The sequence below is a fragment of the Neophocaena asiaeorientalis genome, unplaced genomic scaffold (assembly GCF_003031525.2).
Source record: "Neophocaena asiaeorientalis asiaeorientalis breed wild unplaced genomic scaffold, Neophocaena_asiaeorientalis_V1.1 scaffold649, whole genome shotgun sequence".
In the NCBI taxonomy this organism is placed as follows: Eukaryota; Metazoa; Chordata; class Mammalia; order Artiodactyla; family Phocoenidae; genus Neophocaena; species Neophocaena asiaeorientalis.
The window spans coordinates 1,218,401-1,242,448 of NW_020173202.1; the positions used below are offsets into that span (position 1 = coordinate 1,218,401).

At 52.1% G+C, this 24,048-nt stretch overlaps 1 protein-coding gene across 1 annotated transcript; it reads right to left on the bottom strand.

Annotated features, from left to right (window-relative positions):
* Positions 1–7,254: 7,254 nt before the first annotated feature.
* Positions 7,255–9,322, bottom strand: GPR31 (G protein-coupled receptor 31). Its single transcript, XM_024744915.1, has one exon. The coding sequence runs from the start codon at positions 9,146–9,148 to the stop codon at positions 7,967–7,969; it is 1,182 nt and encodes a 393-aa protein (XP_024600683.1). The 5' UTR covers positions 9,149–9,322; the 3' UTR covers positions 7,255–7,966.
* Positions 9,323–24,048: the final 14,726 nt, after the last annotated feature.

Genomic DNA, 24,048 nt, shown 5'->3' on the forward strand with positions numbered 1-24,048 from the left:
GACACCCACCAGCCGAGACGCAGGGACTGGTAGGTGAAACCCACCCGAGGAGTGGGGCTCCAACCCCACCAGTGCCGGGGGAGTGTGCGTCCAGGGCTGGCGGATCTGCCACTTTTCAAGAAGAGCTGAAAATCTGAACTTTTAAAAAGGCAGAGCCTTGGGTTTTTTTTTAACTATGTATAATATAAAGTCATTAAAAATAACTTGTGAGTCAATCAAAAGCCTTCTGTGGGCTGAACGCAGCCCTTGGGCAGCTGTTAAAGAATTCTGAGATTGAGAATGATTTAACCATCCAGACGCAGCAGCAGACTGGAGAGACGCCTCCCAGGGCTGTCAGATTGCTGCAGTGATGGCGCAGTGCACAGCCGGGTGACCGGGCCAGCGGCTGTGCAGGGCCCCTGGGGTCTGGGCCCGAAACCCCGTCCCTTCCTCCCTCTCTCTCCCCCCGTCCACTGCACACAGATCTGTGTCCTCCCCTCTCTGAATCTCTGTCTGCCAGGGCTGCCCGGGCATCGAGGATCAACAGGAATCGTCTGGAGCACAATCTCCTGCCGTGATCTCCCTTTACAGGATCAAGAAACTGCTTGGATGTAACGTAAAATGTCACAGAACGAAGACCGTTGTCTGGTCCGTGCAAAGTGGCCCACTGCGCAAACCGTCCCGTTTGAATGAAAATGTGGAAAGCGTCCTGTGCTGCTTGTCAGGGGCTGGACCTTGGGTAGAAGGTTCCATTGTGTTCCCTGACAGCCCAGCCTGGGGCCAGGAGCGGCCCTGGGAGGAGGGGGGTCTGGGGGGTCGGGGGGTCTCAGCTCCACCCAGCCCTTTGGCACATTCAGGTGCCTGTTCCCGCATGACTTCCGGTGGCATCTCCGCGTCCGGGGAGCAGGCGCTGTCTGGAAGTGCGGCCCCCAGGGCTCACCAGGACGGACACTAGAGCACCCCGAGGTGTAGAAAGGAAGGCGGGGCCCTAAGGAGGTCGGCGCCCTCGTGCTAAGGACGGCTCGAAGAGACCCCACCTCCTCCCCCAGTTCCCGCTGTGCCGTAGTCAGTTGGTTTAACTTAGGAAATAAGAATAGTTTGGACCTAATATTCCTGCTGTTACTCTTTTTTTTTTTTTTAACATCTTTATTGGAGTATAATTGCTTTACAATGGTGTGTTAGTTTCTGCTTTATAACAAAGTGAATCAGTTATACATATACGTATGTTCCCATATCTCTTCCCTCTTGCGTCTCCCTCCCTCCCACCCTCCCTATCCCACCCCTCCAGGTGGTCACAAAGCACCGAGCTGATCTCCCTGTGCCACGCGGCTGCTTCCCACTAGCTATCTACCTTACATTTGGTAGTGTATATATGTCCATGCCACTCTCTCACTTCATCCCATCTGATGCTGTCCTTGATTAGAACACTTAAGAAAGAAGTTCTGTGTTATTATATACTTCTCCAGTAAAATACGTGAAAGGGAGATCTTGTAGCGGTTTTGGTGAATATCACGTGCATTTGTAAGTTTTCATTTAAGATATTCTCCAAAAATCATCTTAGTTCCCTCTGTCTGTAGATGTGATGCTGTTTTATTCACTCCTTAGGGAAAGGAGGACTGAGCCTGACCCAGCCAGGGCCCCGAGCTCAGTGTGTCCAGACGTGTGGGACCAGGAGGTTTTATCATGCGAGCATCTCAGAGGACACACCAATCTCACTGGGCAGACACTCGCATCACCTCCTCGCTGCAGACGTGCAAACAGCGTGGCCATGCAGCTCTAGGGGGACAGCTGGAAACCGTAAGTGGAGAAGCTGGAATTCCAGCCTGAGAATGTCCGACCTCTTCACGTACCATCTGCCGAAGCACATTGCTTCCTGTTAGTTCTTCGGAAATCCGAGGTCTTACCTTCCGTTATCCTCCACTTACTAAAGCTCACACTTCAAGCATCCCACTAGGTTTCTTCTGGGTGCCTGGGTTTGACTGGACTTTTGGTGGCCTTTAAGACAAGCTCTCTTTGCAGGATGTTTCCAGAAGTCTCCAGAAGGGACACATGATACTTTTGGTTGACAACGAGCAGGGCTGACAGGGTTAAATGCTGGCGCAGGATCACGGGTGCCTTACACCCTCCCGAGCATCCCCCTTGCCAACCCTTAGTGGGAACTTCTCCCCGCCCCCCGCCCCGAGGTCTGCGGGAGATTCTTCTCTTCTTAGCGCATTTCATTTTGTCCTTGTCGGGTGACCCGAGGTGCGGGAGTGAGATGCACATCATTCCCGGGGACTGATGGCCAGGACAGGGGGAGAGAGGGGGCCACGGCTGTGGACTCATCGGGGAGCCTTCGGGAAGCCGCTGTGAGTCGGTCACAGCTTCAAGTCAGCCACGTGGGAGTGTTGACACCTCTCGACTGCTGCAAGTCAGGGCTGTTGTCTCTTCCCAGACAGCCTGGTACCAGCACATGGCTGCATAGAAGTGGGTCCAGTACTGGCTGGCAAAACTCAGCCCAGCACGCCCTGTGTGTGCGAGTGTAGACCATCTACACCCTCAGACCACCTGCCCGATTAGTGGAAAGCCTGTCGGATTACAGAGGAAGAGAAGATAAAAGAGCCCGGACCATGGAGGAGCGTCTGTAACCCTGCATGAGAGGGAGAGGCCACGGGGCCGGGCTGGCGTGTGCGGCAGAGAGAGGCGGGCAGAGACTGGGCTGTGGGTGCCGGGTTGGGGGAGGGGAAGGGTGTGAAGTGGGACGGCGCCTCGCACGTCCCGGTTCTCCTTTTTTCTGATCACAGCCCACAGACTGCTGTCCTGCAGGGGCCCTTTCACTGAAGACCCCGTGACATCGAGCGTGGATGGGTCAGGAAATGGCCCTGGGTGGTCAGCTGTCCTCCCAGCCATCCTTCCAGGAAAGGGTCGTTGCCCTCACTTTTCAGATGAGACGTAACCTCCACAAGGTGATGTGCCTGAGGTCCCTTGGCCAAAGAGCAGCAGGGCTAAACTCCAGCCGGGGCCGAAGGACTCCCAGCTGGACGGCAGCCTGTCTGGTCCTGACTTTAGAGCCGAGGGCACGGCCGCTATCTGTGGCTGAGATTTGGGAGAGGAGAGGCACGACTCTGCATCCAGGGGACGGCCTCTCTGACAATCCCCCGTGCACTTGTCCTCAGGCCTATGGTTTCAGTGAAAAAGAGCCTTAGAACCAGACACTGTGTGAGATCTCGGTGGGTTAGAGAACAGTCTGGCCACAAACGAACTCATGGTGGGCCTGGGCCTGGTGCTCCGGGATCCAGGCACACGATGTCTTCTTCTTAGTCTCTGACGTTACCAAGCATTTCCCGATTTTCAAAGAAGCATTTCTCCACTTCACGTCCATTAGGATGGCTACTGTAAAAAACAAACAAACAAACAAAGAAAAAACAAAACCAGAAAACAGCAAGTGCTGGCGAGGGTGTGGGGAAATTGGAGCCCTTGCACTGCTGGTGGGAGTGGACACTGGTGCAGCCGCTGTGGAGGCAGTATGGAGAGTCCTCAAACAACTAAAGCTAGAATTAGCCTGTGACCCAGCATTCCTCTTCTGCGTATAGACTCAAGAGAACTGAAACCAGGGTCTTGAAGAGTTATTTGCACACCCATGTTCATAGCAGCTTATTCACAACGGCCAAGAAGAGGAAGAAACCCACGTGTCCACTGACACCCATGGATAAATGGAACGCAGTGCATTTGTGCAGTGGATGATCATTCAGCCTTAAAAAGGAAGGAAAGACTGACACAGGCTGCAACATAGACGAAATCCGAGGCCGTTATGTGCAGTGACATAGCCATTAAGAGAAAAGCCAAGTACTGTCTGCTTCTACGTATGTGAAGCTTCTGGAGGAGTCAAACCATAGGGACAGAAAGGAGGGGGTGAGGGAGGAGCTGGGGGAGGGGCAGGGGAGCTAGCGTTTAATGGGGCCAGAGCGTCAGTTTGGGACGACAAAAACATCCTGGAGATGGATGGTGTCGATGTCGCATAATGGTGTGAAGGTACTTAATGCCACTGAACTGTGTGCTTAAAACGGGTCAGATCGTACATTTTATGCACATTTTACCCCAGTTTTATAAAAGAGACATTTTGAGGGTGACTGTTGTTTGTGGAGGGGGTGTTCCCGTGAGCACGGGCGGTGTGCTCGGGAAGCCTCTGAGAGGTACGTGATGCATTTCCCAGTTCCCGCCAAGGCCACAGCCAAACATGGTATCCGTTCGCCATCCCGACCCTTAGATAGATCAAAATCGTTGCCTGAATTCTTGGCAGAAGTTATTATGAAAATATAGAGGAAAATTATATTTTCCTTTGTATTGTGTTTCCCTAGAAGATTCTTTACGATACAATTTTGTTTTTTTTTTGCGGTACGCGGGCCTCTCACTGCTGCGGCCTCTCCCGTTGTGGAGCACAGGCTCCGGACGCGCAGGCTCAGTGGCCATGGCTCATGGGCCCAGCCACTCCGTGGCATGTGGGATCCTCCCGGACCGGGGCATGAACCCGAGTCCCCTGCATCGGCAGGCGGACTGTCAACCACTGCACCACCAGAGAAGCCCTACGATACAATTTTAAGTTTGTCTCTGGATCTAGTGTTTCAAAGTGAATTAAAAAAAAAAAAAAACTATTAAATAGTGGATAAAGTGAACTTTTTAACTTTAAATCTGGTTGATTTGTTTATGTGTTTATTCCACAGATTTATTAAGCGTCTACTGTGTGCCAGGCCCCGTGCAAGGAGCTGACTGGGTGGGGAGAGCAGACGTGAGGCCCACCGGAGGCCTTTGGGCTGGGTTGAGTCAGGCGCTATGCTGGGGTCTGGCTGGGGCATGTCAGAGGTAGGTCCCAGAGGCTGGACCTGAGTGGCGGGTAGGGATTCCCAGGACAGAGACTGGAGTGTCCCAGACAGCACACCGGCACCTGCAGGGTGTGTGCAGGGAGGGCTCAGTGGCCTCTGCTGGATTTTGGAAAGAAAAAGGCGTAGATGACCAGGATTTTGAAACAGGGATGGCATTACCTGAATAGGGAAAGAAATGCACCACTCACATGAAGATCTGGGCTCCTGAATATGTCGGGATTAAGACAGTTCTGAGATTTACAAGCCTCGCAGCCAGGGCTGGGTACCTGCTGTCTTACAAGAAGCGAGTCACACGGGAAAAGAAACCAAAATCTGCTACTGGTAGCAAATAGCTGTGGTTCTGAGGCCTACCGTGTGCTCTTTAATCACACTTTCATTTTGAGTCTTTTCCTTTTCTCAGAGAAAATAATTTGGAGAACACGAGAACCTTGTCACTCTACGTCTTTAAAGCAGACAACTGTCTGAGCGCAGAGCTGGTGTCTTTGACGGGAGTGACAGGACAGGGTGACCAAAACATCCTCAGAGATGGGTGTTCAGAGGATCCTGAAGCTTCCACTACAAAGCATTGTCCTTTCCACAGAATCCTTAGAAAATATGCAGAAAAGAATTACTAGAAAGAAAGAATAGTAATAAAGCTTTGACCTAGCAGAATGGCGTGACACCCAGTTCACGAGGCTCTGTGTTGAGGGTGTACTGGCGAAAAGCTGTGTCTGCAAAGGGCCCACAGACTGTTGGAGACGTAAACAAAGGTCAGGGAATAAACCTATCGCTTGGAAACAGCAAAGTAACACCCACTGAATATTGTCGTGTGCCAGGCTCTGTGCCCAACAGAGTTTTATGTATTATTTGGTCTCCACAATAATCCCGTACGGTCTGTTGTTATTATCCCCATTTTATGGAAGAGGAAAGTTCAGAGCGGTTCGGTGAATTGTCCCGGGTCACAGAGCAGGGAAGTGACCGAGCGGATGCTGACCCAAAGGCTCTGACCGTGGCCAGTAACCCAGGGACTCTCAGCCCTGGCTGCACAGTAAAGGGGTTAATGAGGGGCCTTTGAACCTACCCATGTCTCCCAGACCAACCGAGTCAGGCCGCCCCGGGGTTAGCCGAGACATGGGGGTTTCAAAGCTCCTGGATCCCACGGCAAGTCCAGGAGAAGGTCAGCAAGAGCCCGAGAGGCAGTAATGCTGTGAGGAGACCTCCCCGTTTCGCCAGGCAGAGCCACTGGCCGTAGCATCGTGGAGGGAGCCAGGCAGGACCGACCGTGCGTGAGAAGCGTTCGTGCCCAGCATTCACCAGTAGGCCTGTCTAGACAACCACATGAGCTGGCTTTGCCCCACCTAAGGGCGCCTGATGTCTGTAGATGGGTACATGCTTTCGGGGTGTGGAATTTACTTGTGTGGGGAGTAAAGAATCTAGATGTCATCAGCAGGGAAATGGTTAAGAAACAGCTTCTGGGAAGACGATTAGGTCATCAGTAATGCTTACGGGGAATTTATCATAATATGGAAAATATTTATGTTAAATGTTGGATTTTTTTAAAAGGAGCATTAAAAATTGTATATGCAGTAAGACCAAAGGAAGAAAAATGGAGACATTTCTTTTCTTTGAGAGGGAAGAAACACAGCATAGAATGTTCCCATCAGAGAATTTTATTTGACCTTTTTGCATCTCATCTGGTCACATTTCCCTTCTAAGCCCTTTGAAATTCTGTTCACTAAGGAGGAAATAAAACCCGAGAAAATAGCACAATGCTGCTGATGGGACCCTCGCTCCCCTGGGGACCACTGGGCACATTACACTACGGTGTCAACAGGGTCTACATCCTTCAGAAGCACAATAGTGGGGGTCACGCCGCATTTCAAGTCTGGTTCTGGTAAAAGGAACCTACCCGGGAGGCAAACAGCTCCGGGAGAGGGTGAGGATTTGCCCTTTTCTATTGCCTAATGCCAGCAGTTTTAACCTTAACTATTACAGCGATCATAGGACTACCTCCTGGGAAAAGCAGAGGTCTCTCCCTGGGGGCAGTACAGGTGCAGCTCCAGGTGAGGTCGCCCGGTGTGGGCTGCATGGGACCCTGTATTACACGCAGACCCCAGGCCTCTTCTAAGCACTTTGGTGAGTCCCTTTGGGGGAGAGCACAAGCGCCTTGAACAGAGAGTGAGAGATAAGGCAGATAGGAAGCGGACTTCCTAAATCCTTTGTCACCGGCATGAGCTACAAATTTGGGACATAATTTAAGAAGAGTGAGAGGAAAAGATGCAGCCGTTGTTGGTGTCCAGGGGCTGTGCCCACCCTCCCTGCAGTGGCCTTGCACCCGGGCTGGTCCCTGGCTGCTGTCCTCAGGAGTTGCCATTGGGTGGAAATCACCGTTTCACATGCAAATTGGTATCTCACGCTGTGTGTTTCTCCCAGGAGGCTTAAAGTACAGTGATTTTTTTTTTAGAGCAGGGGAAGCAGATTGAGTTTCAAAAGTATTCAGGCATTCAAACTTAAAAAAAAGTACTAGAAGCAATTTTGAGACGTTTAGTAGGAAAGTATTCCTTATAATAAACGAGGGCGCTGACGGTGTTGTCTCGGATGTAATGTGTAAAATCTGTGCAGGTGAAGCTCACGTTTACCAATCAGTTGTGAGCTAAGAAGAACCGAGCTCAGGACACTTACAGCCTGCGGAACCTGTTTTTAGACCCAAAGCCCCACTTCGCCATGTCAGTTACCACAAGTCTGTGCAGTAAGTAGAAAAAGCGCATAGAGTTTTTGCATTTTTTGCATTCAAGCATAGAAGGGTAAAGTGACTTGCCAACACCAAACGGAGTCAGGACCGCGTCTGCAACACCGCCTTCCACCGCCTTCCGCGTCACCGGTCCACCACAGCATCTTTTTCCAGCTATGACTGTGTCGTAGTCATTTAGTGATTGAACCTGCATGGGAATTGTGTAAAGGAGGCTCTGCTCGCTCATTTTGATGAACTGCTCTGCGACACAAAATAGCTGAAGGAAATCCTGTTAAACAACAGTGACACTTGCTGAAGTTGCGTTCAAGCTTGGAGTGCAGAATCTTAAGTAACCATCGTGACTGCTCAGCGCCCCCCGGGTAGTTGTCGTGGACGCGAGGTGGGGAGCTGGCCATCCTCAGGAGTAAGAATCTCTGAGCTCACAGCCCGGAGCCTCTGCTTCCTGCTTTCGGGCCCTGAGGGTGAGGGTGTAGAAGAGCTTGCGGTAGGAGCGTCTGAAGGCGGGGTTCGAGAAGCAGTACACCACGGGGTTCAGCACGCCCTGCAGGTAGGTGAGGCTGCCGGTCACGTCGGCGGCGTGGACCATGGAGCTCAGGACCCCGCAGCTGAGCGCCCCTCGGAAGATGGCCAGTAGGATGCGGGCCAGGAAGCTGGGCAGAAAGCACAGCGTGAACAGCACCCCAACCATGGCCACCAGCGCCTGGGCCCTCTGCAGCTTGGGCTGCTTGTGTGGGTCTCGGAGCCGCTTCTGGAGAGTCCTGATGAGGCCGGCACTGCAGAACAGGATGAGGCCGAAGGCAAGGATAAACTGGAGGAAGGAGAGGGCTTCCTGCCAGATAAGGCTGAAGGAGGACTCCGTCCTGGGCTCAGAACTGGGGCACTCGGCCTCAGAGAGGAACACGCTTTGGTGAGTGAGGGCTGCCGTCATGAGCCAGACCAGGACCGAGATCCCCCAGGCCGCCTGCGCGGACAGAAGGTTGACTTTGAGCTGCGAGTGGACCACCCGGAGGTAGCGGTCCAGGGCCACGGCGGTGAGGAAGGCGACACCCGCCCCACGGCACAGGGACCGCAGGAAGAGCATCCCTTGGCAAGACGCACGTCCCAAGCCCCAGGTCTTCTGCCGCAGGTAGAAGGCGGCGTGAAAGGGCAGGCAGGCAGCCAGCAGGAGGTCTGCTAGGACCAGGTTGAACAAGTAGACGGCGTAGGGCTTCCACACCTTCAGACGGAAGAAGAAGGTCCAGAGCGCCACGGCGTTGCCCAGCGTGCCCAGGCTACACTCCAGCAGCAGCAGCGAGGCCGTGCTCACCTCCGCCGCGTAGCTGTGCGCCACCGAGCAGTTGGGTGGCAACATGTGGCCGAGTCCCCGCCGCGGCCGAGCCTGACGCAGCGGAGCACAGGGACGCAGGCTTGAGTTCGTTCTCTTTCCCACAGAAGGACAGAAGGCACACTGACCGGCATCGAATAAGGTCAAAGGCAAACTAAAACTTGTCTGTGGAAAGAGGATCGGGGCAGAGGGAAAAAACCTCTTACAGTTTTGTTTTGCCCTGAAAGCAGGGAAATTGTGTTTCACTTCCCACATCTGGCATTAAACTGAAGCCCTAGTGTCCTGAGAGTGTCCACGTGAGCACGGCTCTCCATCCACAGCTGTCACTGAAGGGGCTTGAGAAGTTTGGGAAGACTTGCTGTCTATAAAGTTAAAATAATGATGGAAACAAATAGACGGTTCTCTAAGTCTGCATTGTTTTCCGGTAGATCTGGTCCCGCATTCCCCTCGAAGAGGGTATGGGGTGGGGGGGACCTGGCCATTTTGTAGTTGCCCATTTTCACCTGTCCTTTCATTTTGTTAGATTTGATTTTCTGCTGAGGAGGCTTCCCTGACCAGGGATGGAGCCCGTGCGCCCTGCAGTGGAAGCTCTGAGTCCTAACCGCTGGACTCCCGGGGAAGTCCCTGCTCAGCCTGTTTCGGGCTTTGGAATCAAACGGACTCTGGTTCTGTCTGGTCTCTCCACTTAGCAGCAATGTGGGGTGAATATGACAATAGCTACCTGCGGGGTCCTTGTAGTTGAGGTACTCTTACAGGTACAGCACTGTGTACTGTATCTGGGGCATCTCGGCTGCCAGATACATTTGCTGCAGTAATTACTAACTTCTGTCTGATGCTTAGACTTTTAACAAAACGATGCTTAGACTTTTTTTTCTTTTTTTGCGATACACAGGCCTCTCACTGTTGTGGCCTCTCCCGCTGTGGAGCACAGGCTCCGGACGCGCAGGCTCAGCGGCCGTGGCTCACGGGCCCAGCCGCTCCGCGGCGTGTGGGATCCTCCCGGACCGGGGCACGAACCCGCGTCCCCTGCATCGGCAGGCGGACTCTCAACCACTGCGCCACCAGGGAAGCCCGATGCTTAGACTTTTAACGAAACTTTTTTTTTTTTCCCAATGTAGTAATACAATTTCGCACCCAACTGCAGTTCCACGGTGCGTCGATGCCTTCGTTTCTGAGACCTAACTTGGAAGCTTTAAGGGGTCTCAACAGTAAGAATTACTATTTCGCTGCATGTTTTCCACGTGTCATGTGCTCTCCTGTGTTATTGCAATGAACTGAGCAACATGAGGTGCAGTAGGTACAATTTTAAGCTCTATTTTTTTAAAAATAAATGTATTTATTTATTTTTGGCTGCGTTGGGAAAGCCCTATTTTATGGATGAAGGCGTGGCAGCTCAGAGAGGTTAGGTCACTCGCTCCAGGTCACAGGGCAGTCAGCGGCAGGAGCAAGGTCCCCCCAGCCCAGCTTGCACCAGAGCCCAGGGTCTTGACCACGCTGCCCACCGCTTCCCTGCTGGCAGCAGCCTCACTCCTGTGTGCATGAAAAGTCCATGTCTCAGGAAGCCCACCACGACTATTGATTTACATGACATTTTGGGTCATTTGACTTGCAGTCCTTTTTGCTTTAATTTTATCAGGGTTTTCCTTTCCAACTGGGCCACCAGCCCACACGTCCCCCCATCTCTGCGTCACGCAGGTTCACCTGCCTCGTGTTTCCTAAGAAGGTGCGCTTGGAGAGTCTTCCAAGCGTCCAGAGCTGCAGAAACATCCCGACTGGTACCTGTAGTGACACCTCCCATGAACTGCATGCCTGTTATAAAGGGTTCCTTGGGGGCACACAAGGATGCGTTTGCTCCAGGTGAGGGCTGGCTGGGGACCACGTGTCTCACCTCCAGGGATGCCGTGGCACACGCACGGTAACACCAGAAAAGCTGGCACTCACTCATCTTTTCAGGGACGGGAGTTACACAAATGCAGGGAAGAAACGGATGAAATCCTTTCTCTCAACATAAGGATAACTTGAGAGACGTTAAAAGCTACCCCTTAAGTGCAGATTTCTGTCCACAGTCCACCAAAGACTTTCTAAATTATAAATATTCTAGCTCAATAGGTAACATAAACATTAATAATTACACATTTTCCTTTTTAAAGATAGAAAATCAAAGTTACAGAATTTTTGAAAATTCTGCTTGTCTTTATCAACACCCTGGTGTATTTCCCTTACTTCTGAAAGACTGAATTGTCCTTTACTTCCTCTCTTTTAAAGTTATAATATTCGAGCTTTTCCCTTAGGGATCTTGTTAAATCTTTTTATCCTTAGAAACTCCATTTTCAAAAACCATTCTATTTCTTCAATACTCTTCCTATTAAGGAAACTTCTCTGTTTTCACTCCAGTTGGTTTTGCTTTTTGTTCGATGTCAATAAATGAAGAATACTTGGTCAGTAAACTGTGATTCTCTTTCAGAGTTTCCCTACCCTTCAAGCCCTGTGGGAATCTACCACCCACTCGCCCACGAGGGGGCTGCCCGTCCAGTGTCACAGCTTGGGCAGCGGCCGTCTCTTCGTAACCACAAGCCTGAGAAACAGGAAAAGGAGGGCCTGTCCCTGAAACTCACACTTTGGCGGGCCGAGTACAAGTTCTCAGAGCTGAAGAGACCTGGGGCGAGCCCAGCGAAACCAGGCTGGAGGGGTATGTCTCAGGTCACTGACAGAACGACAGGGCTGCAGCTCTGCCGGGACGTGACACGGTCCCAGGAGTGCAAGTCTGGGTCAGGGGGTAGGGCCTGGTGTCCGTGGACGCAGGGTCCCGTCCTTGGAGAATCCACTCTCAGTGCCTCCTCGGCAGGTCCCCTCAAATTATTTTTCTTCCCCGGATTCCTGGCCTAATAGATCTAGAAAGAACACCAAAGGGACGTAAGATCTTCTTTGTCAACTTTACACCTATTTACTAGAAACAAACAACAAAAATTAAAATCAAACACACACAAAGCCCTCCTATACCTCGGACACAAGTTCCATGTCTTAGAATCTTTCATGAAGTGATAGCTAGTGACATAAACAAAGACTTAGCGACAGGAGATCCCTGTAATATGTCTATGATACCGATGTTCTAAATATTTCAAAACACAATGACATGAGAAGTTGTTTAAGATTACAGATTAAATGGATAAAAAAATCCACAATGTCAACTGTGTAGAGCAGCGCCTAATCTTGCTTGTTTATAGAAAGTACTGGGAGGAAATTTACCAAATTTTTAGCAAGTAGCTATCTCCAAGTAATGGGATTATAAACGACTTTTTTTTTTTTTTTTACTTTAGAGCTTCCTATATATTCTATAACAGAATAGATCACTTTAATAATCAGGAAATAACTGTAACTTTTAAAATTAAGTTTTTAAACTGTGAGTTTACACATGAGAGGGAACCATTTTCTTTGGAAGCGTCAGTCCGAGACTAAGGCTGGCAGTGTACGCTGTGTGGTTAATTATGTCCAGGTGGGCATCACACCCTCTGGGTGAGAGAGAGACACACACAGAGACAGAGAGAGGGAGAGAGAGGGAGAGAGAGAGAATACGTGTGATTAAGATGTTGTGACTGAGCTCATGAAAACAAGGGTTTAAAGTCCACTAAATGCCTTTCCGACAGCTCTCACAGCCAGAGACATGATGTTGGCCCATCTCCATGTCTGGGGAAAGAAGAGCTGAGAAAGAGAGGAAGAGAGAAGAAACTGCAGGCAGTGCTGACCAGGGGAGGCTGAGGAGGGGGCGGGCAGGGGGCAGTCCCACCACCCGCCAGGGAACCCGCCCTGCAGCATCGTGTCTTCTGATCCGGGAAAATGATCAGATAAGCCACAAAAAATAGTTGCTGTGTGACACAGTTTATGCTTAAAAATATATGTGTAGGGCTTCCCTGGTGGCGCAGTGGTTGAGAGTCCGCCTGCCGATGCAGGGGATACGGGTTCGTGCCCCGGTCCGGGAAGATCCCACATGCCACGGAGCGGCTGGGCCCGTGAGCCATGGCTGCTGAGCCTGCGCGTCGGAGCCTGTGCTCTGCAACGGGAGAGGCCACAGCAGTGAGAGGCCCGCGTACCGCCAAAAAAAAAAAAAAAAAAAGTATTTTATTGAAGTATTGAAGTAAATCAACTGATTTACAATGTTGTGTTATTTTCCGCTCTACAGCAAAGGGATTCAGTCATACATAGATGCATTCTTTCTCATATTCTTTTCCATTGCGGTGTATCACAGGATATTGCCCTGTACTGTACAGTAAGACCTTGTTTATCCATTCTATGTATACTAGCTTGCATCTGCTGACCCCACACTCCCAATCCATCCTCCTGCCCCACTTGGCAACCATAAGTCTGTTCTCTACATCTGTGAGTCTGTTTCTGTTTCACGGATAAGTTCATTTGGATCGTGTTTTAGAGCCCACACATAAGTCATATCGCGAGGTACTTGTCCTTCTCGGTCTGGTGGACTTCACTTAGTGTGAGCATCTCCAGGTCCACGACGTTGCTGCATAAATAAGGACTAAGATTTCACTGCTTCCCAAACGTGGTCAAGGCAGGAGGCTACTGGCCACCTCATAAACCGTTAGCAGCTATGCCCTGCTTGCCCGTCTTCCAGGTTTCGAGCTCCCGCGTGTATCCTCCGTCTGAAGGGACAAAGGGGGCCCGCGTCCTGGGGTTACTCATGCCTGTTTCCCTGGTGAAGACACTTTCGGTGAGTTTCCCCCGAGACGTGAGGTCTCCTCCAGCAAGTGCAGAGCCCTGGAGGTGACGTCCCTTCTCCCTGCCTTTCCTCGACGTGGCACGGCTTCCAGTGACCTTCGTCTCATTTACGGCATGGAAATTTCAACAGCGGCATGAAGGTCATTGCTGAAACCTGCCTCCTGCAGGGTTCCTGGCCGGGACAGCGGGTGGCACACAGCTGACCACACCCCATGCCGACCCCGCCCGCTGGGAGCCTGTCCCCTACGGACCGTCTCTACTCACTGGTGCTAGCTCCACAGAAGGGCGTCTGTGATTTCCTATGATGTGACAGAAGGAAAAATTTTAAATAAAAGTACAAAATATTCAAAAGCAAATTTATCACATTCTACATATTTGACTTTATTTCTTTACTATTTATTCCCTTCCACTGAACTTTCAACTTTCTACTTCTGCATCAAGATGAGATTGTTTTAATTTTCGTAACTTGAGACTACGTGGTAGTATCTAATTTAGAAAATGCTCTTGGATACTTTTACTTATTCTTGCAAGAGAAAGTCACAGAAACTCCTTCAACCTCGAGGCACCGTCGTGCCTGTCTCCGCGCCACACGCAGACGCTCCTGCGCTCACTTCCCTTCAAGAACTCGCTTCAACTGTCACTTTTCAAGAGGGCCTTCGGGGACCAGCCTTCGAAAATAGCACTGCCGTCATCACTGCTCACTCACCACCACTGGGTGACCCAGGTGTGTCACCTGGATCAGACGCAGCTCCACCCCTAGGGGCAGAGAGGGACTGTGTGTGTGGCAGTGATCCACCGATTTCTTTTTTGTTAATTAATTAATTTTTGGCTGTGTTGGGTCTTCGTTGCTGCTCGCGGGCTTTCTCTAGTTGCGGCGAGCGGGGGCTACTCTTTGCTGCGGCGCGCGGGCTTCTCATTGCGGTGGCTTCTCTTGTTGCAGAGCACGGGCTCTAGGCGCGCGGGCTCAGTAGTTGTGGCATGTGGGCTCAGCAGTTGTGGCACACGGGCTCTAGAGTGCAGGCTCAGTAGTTGTGGCGCAGGGGTTTAGCTGCTCCACGGCATGTGGGATCTTCCCGGACCAGGGCTCGAACCCGTGTCCCCTGCATTGGCAGGCAGATTCTCAACCACTGCACCACCAGGGAAGCCCCCACTGATTTCTTGAATAAACAACTGAATGAATAAATAATTACAAATTCTCAGTTTCACAAAAAATATAAGGAATGCCATATTTTGATATAAGTTGATTTCTCCAGGAGCAATGAAACTAAAAAGAACACCTTTGAAAACAAGTCCTGTGCTGTCACCTTAACTTCTGTCCTCATCTTCCTCTTGTGTATCCACTCAGGAAGGTCTATGTAGGGGATTTTCATCATTTTGAGTTTGAAACTCAGTTCATTTACACCTGTCCTGAAAAAAAAAAATGAAGAAAAACCTTAAAGGGCTTTTTTAAACTAGGAAGTGCGTTTGCACACCGTGTGGCAGTTTAAGTGCAATTACTCAACTTCTGCTGCAATTTTACTTTTGTAAGATTAAAAATGTTTCCGCAACAGTAAATGATGCTCAAGGTGATTTCTTAGGCATGAAACACGTGCTATTCACATCCTAGGGACATTCTGAGGGTGCCAAATTTCCTTGACATGAACCATAAACTCAGACTGGTGCCCGGGACCCTCGCACACTGCCCCAGGCGGGGACTTCCAGCCTCTGAGACTGCTTCCAGCGTCTTCCTCTGAAATGACCTCTTTTCCTGGAAATGACATAGCTCCTTTCTATAAGGTCCCCCTCCCAGGCCGGAGGTGAAACTCAGATGAGAGAGTGAAGAGTCAGCAAGTCTCCTGGAGAGTCAGCCCACGTGGGATAGAGCAGAGGCCCCTCGGAAAGGGGAAGGGCAGGACTCTGGCCCGGGCCGTTGCCTGGCTCCGGGGACTTCTGAGAATCTGTGGGGAAGTCGCTAACCGAGGCTGAGAGAGGTGGGCGGCCCTCCCAGCATGGGACTGGTGGGCGGTCCACAGCTGTGCCTGAGCTGCGGTTCCACATCCCCGGCTGCCCTTTCCAGGCGCTGGGCCTCTCCCTGCGCCTGGCCGCCTCGGGATGTTTCTCCTTCTTCCCTGACCCCGCTGCCACTCAAGTACACATTGTATTGCATTATATATCATGTCGCTCTTTACAGATGCGTGTCCTCATTGGTCTTCCTCACTGGTATATAAATTGCTCAAAGCTGGGAAGTATTAGAAGAATTATAAGTATTTGTAGTCTCAGCACAGAATGAGCAACACAATACCTTCTGGATTTTTCTGAATAAAAAAGAATTTAATTTTGCCCAAAAGATGTCTGCCCCACGGCTCTCAAAGCCCACTTACCTGCCCTTTGTTCCTTCCCACCGGCAGGATTCTGCCCCCTCCTCTGGGCCCACGCCACCTCAGACTTGCTTTGTGGAGCACGTTACAGCCATTTGTGTCCCTGGAGACCCTCTTGGTCAGTCTTATGGCCCTGGCGTCACTCTGCCTGGAGTGATGGAGACCCTCGGCTCTGCAACGTTTGGATTGCATTCAGTCAGATGTCTCCCAGCAGCTACGGGGTGCACCAGAGTTAAATTTTTTCCCTTTGGTAAGGTTTGTCACGGACATTGTTTACCCTATTTACCCTGTGTGGTGACCACCCAGCACACAGTAGGCCTCTGCCTGTTTTCTGGATTGGCAGTGGGTGGGAGTAGGAAACTCAGCTGCAGAGCTGGAGGGGCAGGTGGGACAGCGAGGGGGCTGAGGAGACAGCAGCAGAGGGGAGGGGCTGGGGGCAAAGACCTTCAAACGGTGGCACTGGGGTTCCTCACGTCCTTGGAACCTCCCACAGACCTACATTAAATGTAAACCCTCCCAAACCTGGTTTTCTTTAAGGACGTTTCCCTCGCCTCAGAATTTCATCGATGGAATGCGTGTTTCCCTGTGTGTGTCCACCAGTGAATCCTTGTGGATCTCATGGCCACAGGTTAAAATCTCCACTCGGGTCCCTGATCACATTCCAGGGTGGTAGGTGGAGGGAAACAGAAACCCCGCAGAACTGGAGATTGGAAGGAAAGAACTAGTCTCTAATTAAGGGCTGCTCCATACAGTATGAAAACATCCTGAGGGCAGACATGGACGGAGCCTCATAGGAGAATGACCTGCTTCTGAATTCCTAGATAAGAGGCTTTCCCTCCCAAAGCAGCCTGGTGGGGAGGCTTGTGGTTTTTTGTTTTATTTTTGTAGGGAACTGGGGGAGAAGAGGTGAAGGAGCATTGCGCTGAGGGTCGGACTGATGTTCTAACAGAAATAACAAGCGGGCCACTGAACCAGAGGAAGGTGGGCCAGGAGCATCACCTGTGGCTGGAGCATGGCCCGGGGAACTCAGGTGAATGACCGGCCCAGGACCGCCCGCCCGCGCGCTCTGTTCCGCCCGCCCCACCCGCCAGGGGGCGCCGTGCACCCGTCGTGCCCGCTCCCGCAGCCCGGGTGATGCGGCACAGCCCGCGCGGTCCCCACGGCCCCGGACACGCACTCCTCTCCCACCTGCTGCCCCTCCAGGGTGCTGAGCCCTGGCGGGAGGAAAGGACAAACTAACCGACTGCTGCTCCAGACCCAGGTTCCTCCAGCTGTGGGATCTGCCCACGTTCCCACCCTTACGCTGGGAGGGGACAGAGAAGGGGACAGATTGTTATCCCGGGAGGAGCCTCAAGGGCCGGCGAGGAAGAAAGGGCAGAACCCTCTGGGGAAGCCATGGAAGGGCACCTGAGCCAGCCAGGCTGCTGCCTGGGGGAGGTTAGGGCAGTTTTAAAAGACTTCCCCTAAGGAAACACATCTAAGGGGAATTTTGAGCACTAACGTAGGCCAGGAGTGGAGGAAGAAAGGAACTTTAATAAAGCCAGCAATACCCGCCGAGATGCAGAGATGATTATCTTTGTAAGTAATACACACATAAACTTGTATTGGGGGAAGTGTATATTATATCTCGGGGAGAAAAGGGATGGTGGGGGAAAGGACGAGAGAGGACCGAATCCTGGAGGGTCCTGTAAACCAGGCTAAGCCGCTGGATTTCACCCTGAAAGAAAAGGACCACGGCTGGTGGCTTGTGGGCAGGGAAGCAGCACGTGACCCCGGCAGTTTGGAAGGTTGTTGTCGGCTTGTGAAGCACCAGAGACCAAGGAGAGAGGGGCTGGAAGCTTTCGCAGAAGCAAAACCCACAGGGGCTGACGACCGAGGGAGGTGATGCTGGAAGCAGAGGAGTGTCTGGGGCCTGGCGGGAGAGAGCCGAGAGCCGAGGCCCAGCCCCCCCGGAACTCACGAGTATTGTCTGCCCGTGGCTGAGTTGGGGGGCAGAGATCTGCAGGGGAGGCCTGGCCCCCGGAGTGGGTGGCTTGGAGGCCGGGGGGAGCAAACTGCTGCAGTAGCAGAGAAATGACACGATTTTAAACCCGGGGGAGCCTCACACCGGCTACACTTTCAAATACTTGGGGAGCTTTTAAAAATGCTGATGCCTGGGCTCCACGCCAGGCTGGACCCCTGGGTCAGAGGTCGGGAGAGACAAACCCAAACGGCCCCCAACCATTAGGATGAAATGAGCTAACACACGCAGAAGGCTCATGGCTGGTCAAGGGCTCAGCAAGGTGGTGGTGACGGCCCTGTGGGGGGCAACCGCGTCGCCTGGGCTGGGGGCGCCCCTGCAGCTCACGAGACGCCCCCCGCCACAGGCTGCTTTACCCAGACGCTTAGCTGAGCATCTGGAGGCCAGCAGACGAAGCACCACTGTGAATGTGTCCCAGCTGGTCTTGCCTGCAGAGCCTCACCTCCCCATGGCACGTGAGGGGGGAGACTTGCCCTTGAGCAGAGACGAAGCCCTGGAGACATACCAGGAAGCTTGGGCCCCGTGAGCCAGAGCGGAGGTAATTTGATGGAGCAGTTGGAAGCACGTGGGGAGGTGGGAAATGGGAGATGAACACAGGTGATGGGCAGGAGGGAGGCCTAGAGAGGGCCGTGGGCTTGGGGGAGGGGGAGGTTCTGAGACCAGGTCTGGAGGGGGCTGGAGGGGGCTCAGGGATGCAGAGGAAAGCTGCGACCCCGGCCTGGAAAGGGACTCGGGAAGAAACACCATCCTCGTTTTTGATCTGAACGTGAAACTGGAAAGGATTGACAAACACCTTAGTCCTTTTTAACCCTCACGTTCTATGTGATTTATTTTGTCTTCATCTCTGACTAGTAAACTGGCTTGTATACTTTACTCCCTGACTATGTAAACCCTGTTGGAGCGGTGCTAGTGCGTTCTGCATGGGGCTGAGGGTGTGGGTCACCTAAGGCCCAAAGCCTGGCCTTGAGTAGAACTTTCCAGGCTCCTGGAGGGCTCAGTGGGAAGTGACTGACCTTATTCACCGAAAGCCGCCCTTCTGGCCCTGCAGCACTCCTGGCCCTACCTGTCCACGGAATCACCGTCCGGCAGAAGTCCCTGAGCTACTGTCAATGGTCACCAGGACCAACCAGCCAGAACATAGCCAGCATCCATGGGCTTGTCCACATTCCTCACCTGCGACCCACATGAATACTCCTTTACATCTTAGGACCTCGGAAACTATTCTCTCAGGACCTAGGAAGTTATTCTCTTTTGAAACGCTGGCAAGCCTCCTTGTATCAGATAATGATTGTTAGGCCATCTGTGCTCTTTTTTATCGCCTGGGCTGCCAGTAAACTCAGCACTCGTTTTAGACGATGACCGTGAGTCCGGGAGCATAAGCCTAGATGACTGCCATGCTCACTTTCTCCTTATTATTATATGCTTTGAACTTTGCTATTTCTACATTTAACATTTTATTTTGGATATACCATTAATTTTTAGGAAATTTTTAACAACATATTGTGATATGCTTTCATACATTATATTTTTAAAAACCTTGCCCTCATTAATTACTCTGAGCAAGTAGTAAGATTATACCTTTGTTCTTGAGCCCTGGGAGGTGGGTCAAGAGATTTACGATTGTTGGATCCAATCCAGTCGAGGCTTGTAATAACTCCACCGGCGTTCAGAGATAGACAAAACCGTTGCATTTTAACGTTGGTCTGGGGTGTTCATTCTCTTCACTCCACTGTGTGCAGCCCTTCACAGTGTTTTATAATAACACACTGTCTTTTTAAAAAAAATTCGAAGCATTTTATTTTTTTACATATACATATTCCCTCTCTCTCTCTCTCTCTCTACTCTTTTTCAGATTCTTTTCCCTTATAGCTTATTATAAAATATTGAGTATATTTCCCTGTGTTCTACAATAGGTCCTTGTTGTTTATTTTATATATAGTAGTCTATGTTAATCCCAAACTCCTAATTTATCTCCCCTGCCCCTTTCCCCTTTTAATAACACGCTGTCTTACTTTTTTTTTTTTTTTGCGGTACGCGGGCCTCTCACTGTTGCGGCCTCTCCCGTTGCGGGGCACAGGCTCCGGACGCGCAGGCTCAGCGGCCATGGCTCACGGGCCCAGCCGCTCCGCGGCATGTGGGATCTTCCCAGACCGGGGCACGAACCCGTGTCCCCTGCATCGGCAGGCGGACTCTCAACCACTGCGCCACCAGGGAAGCCCGCACACTGTCTTAATGATTCCTTATGAAGCAGGAAGAGTCCCATTTTGCAAATGGAACAGTAAGAGCAAGATTAAATCACTTGCTTTCTGCCACCATTCAGCCTTCCCAGAGCAACGCTGACATGACGCAGGGGCCCCACTGCTCATCTTCCCCACCCGCTCCTGCCCAGGTGGAGACAAGAGCCCCGAGGACTCTGCCTCTCGGCCCCGTCGTTCCAGGGCACCTGGGCACACGCCCAAGTTCAAAGGATGAAGAGGAAAGAAACGGCCCGAATGCCGTAGGCAGCCCTCTAGGAGGGCCAGAGTGCCGGCCCCGCAGCCGGTTGGCAGGTGGAAAAGTGTTATCCAGCTGGGAAGCTTCGGCAGCCCTGGCGGCGGCCCTCCAGACGCCCAGGCCTGCGTCCAGCTGGACCTGACGCCCTCCCGTCGCCGGAGGGGCTTGGGCTCCTGGCACAGTTTTCTTTGGGCAGCAGCAGCAGCAAACAGAACAAGGTGCTCAGCCATCTGTTCAGAGCCTGGTGACGCCTCGGCCTCGAGTGCGCTCTTCAGGCAGTGGGATCTGCCTCAGGGCCACGCCGAGATGCCCTCCGCTTGGCTTCTCTGCCTGGAACTGGGAGACGGGGCAGCCTTGGGCCGCACATTCAAGTCCGGGCCTCTCTGCCCACATCCCCCTCATTTCTGGGTGTCTGCTGGATCTCTGCAGGCAGAGTGCCCCCAGCACCAGCACCCAGGCTCAGGAGGACTGAGCACTCCCAGCAAGGGTACTGAGCGTCTCGCGGCTGCCTTCTAAGCCAGGTCAGCCCATCCTCGGGGCGCAGGCAGCTGCTCAACAGCACACGGCCCTGCGTCAGGTCACACCAGTGCTGTCAGTCGCCGAGGGCGCCTCCCCGGCTTCCGAAAAATTAAAAGAAATCAAGGAAACCCAGGACTGCCTGGGGGGCCCCTGTCTCCGGGCTCTGATGCTGGGACACTGTTGGACAGCGTGCATCCCTGCAGGACCCTCAGCCTAGGGCATACTCCTGGCGCCACTGTGTCTCGGGGCCAAGGTCTGAGGGATTCCTGAGCAAGGCAGGGCACCTCAGGTTCAGATGCTCTGAGCTGAGGGAGCACCCAAAGCCCAGCTCCGAATCAGGCCGTGGTCAGCCTGATGTGCAGGCAGGGCCCACGTGGCTTATGTACAGAGTCTCAGCGCTGCAGGTCGGCGGGTGGTCCGTGCTACCCAGCCCTCGTCGAGCGCCTTCTGCAGAGATGCTCAATGAGCTTTGACTCGCTGTGAAATTACTTGAGCTCCGCATTGGGGGAATGCAAAGGGGTCAGGCCTCCTGCAAACAGACACAGCGCAAGGTGGCCAGCAAGACTGGCAGAAAAGGGGAAGCGGTGCTATGAGATTTCGAGAACGTAAAGCGTCAGTGGTGTTAAGAAGACCATAGTCGCGGTCCGTTCAGACCGTGAACTTGAACTTGAGAGCCCTCAGAAGGAGCTGGGCTGTGGGATGGACGGGGTCGGTCCTGGGCGGAGGGGAGGGTCTGGCGCCGGCAGGAAGGACTGGAAGTTGGGAGCCGTGAAAGGCAGGCAGGACGTGATGGGGAGCGGCTGTGTGTGTGTGTGGCCTGGAGGAGACCGGCCGGAGGACGGAGGGGAAGCACAGCACCTGAGCTGTCTGACGGACGGGTGGGGCAAGAGGGTGCCACACGGACAGGACGGCCCAGCCTGGACGGCGGGGTTTGCAGAGCGCAGCCAGTCCCGGAGCTGGGGGTCCTGGGTGAATCCCAGCGGGGGCAGGTGGCATCTGAGAGGCCTCATGTGTCTACTCACAGCAGCCGAAATGTTTATTTGATTAACACCTGTCTTCTCTCTTGGCTGAAGCTGAAAGCTGCAGGAAGGAAGGACAGCGTGTGTATTGGCTCAGCTTTGCATCTGGGGCATCTGGGGCTCGGTTGGTACTGAGTGAGTGAGTGAACCAACGACTGAGGAAGGGCCAGGCTTCGGCTGGAAGCTCGTGGACAGGCCAAGGATGGGTTCATCCTTCTTTGAATTATTGCTACATTTTCTTCACTCAACAAACCTCCATTAGGCACCCACTAGTATTACATAGTGGACACTGGGAGGCTTGAGGTCCAGCAGGGGGAGATGCTCATACAAAAGACCGAGGTCAGAAAGTGTGTGTTCATGGGCCACGAGCATGGCCCAGACAAGCTCGATGGATAGGGGCTGAGGGCAGGAGAGTGTTCAAGGTCGACGAGGCAGGTGAGCAAAGCCCTAGAGGCAAGAGTGCCCCTGAGAGCGGCCAGGTGGCCTCCTGGAGGGCGCTGGGCTGGGCTGAAGGACGCACCTCGGAAACACTGGCCACAGGGGGGTGGTGTTTAAACAGCCATCTAACTGACAGGTCCATGAAAGGAGAAAAGAGGAAACACGGGGAACACTGTCTGAGAGGTGCCAGAGGGTTGGGATGCCTCAGAAAGAAAGCGGGGCTCAAAGAAGGGCCGTGACCGCGTTACCAGGTGTTCCCGAGCCGTCAAAGATGGTGAGGAAGGAGCAAGACAGAGGGACGTAGGTACTGCTGGTGAGTGGGCAGAAGGCATGTGACTGGCATGCCCCACCTCCAGGCTCATCGTGTTATCAGCCTCACATGTCGTATCCTTTTGGAGATTACTTCTATACATTCTTTTTTAAAAAAAATTTATTTTAGCCAGGACATGGAAGCAACCTAAGTGTCCATCAACCGATAAATGGATAAAGAAGATGTGGCACATATATACAATGGAATATTACTCAGCCATAAAAAGAAACGAAACTGAGTTATTTGTAGTCAGGTGGATGGACCTAGAGTCTGTCATACAGAGTGAAGTAAGTCAGAAAGAGAAAAACAAATACCATACGCTAACACATATATATAGAATCTAAGGAAAAAAAAAAAAAGTCATGAAGAACCTAGGGGTAAGACGGGAATAAAGACACAGACCTACTAGAGCATGGACTTGAGGATATGGGGAGGGGGAAGGGTAAGCTGGGACAAAGTGAGAGAGTGGCACGGACATATATACACTACCAAACGTAAGGTAGATAGCTAGTGGGAAGCAGCCACATAGCACAGGGAGATGAACTCGGTGCTTTGTGACCACCTAGAGGGGTGGGATAGGGAGGGTGGGAGGGAGGGAGACGCAAGAGGGAAGAGATATGGGGACATATGTATATGTATAACTGATTCACTTTGTTATAAAGCAGAAACTAACACACCATTGTAAAGCAAGTATACTCCAATAAAGATGTTAAAAAATTTATTTATCTATCATTTATTTTTACTTGCATTGGGTCTTTGTTGCTGTGTGCAGGCTTTCTCTAGCTGTGGCGAGTGCGGGCTACTCTTCGTTGCGGTGCGCGGGCTTCTCATTGCGGTGGCTTCTCTTGTTGCGGAGCATGGGCTCTGGACACGCGAACTTCAGTAGTTATGGCACGCAGGCTCAGTAGTGGTGGCTCGTGGGCTCTAGAGCGCAGGCTCAGTAGTTGTGGCACATGGGCTTAGTTGCTCCGCAGCATGTGAGATCTTCTCAGACCAGGGCTCGAACCCATGCCCCTTGCATTGGCAGGCGGATTCTTAACCACTGCGCCACCAGGGAAGCCCTGGAAATTACTTTTGTCTGTTGTCTCCAATGGTCTACAACAGGGTAATGTGATGACTTGTGTGTGTGTGTGTGTGTGTCCAAAGTATGTGGACAAGAGTCAAGTCCATAATGTAATTGCATTTATTTAGAAACTCATACTCTATAAGTTTTAAGAGACATAAACCCTAGTCTGGCTTTGTCACTTACTGACTCTCAGAGGTAGTCACTG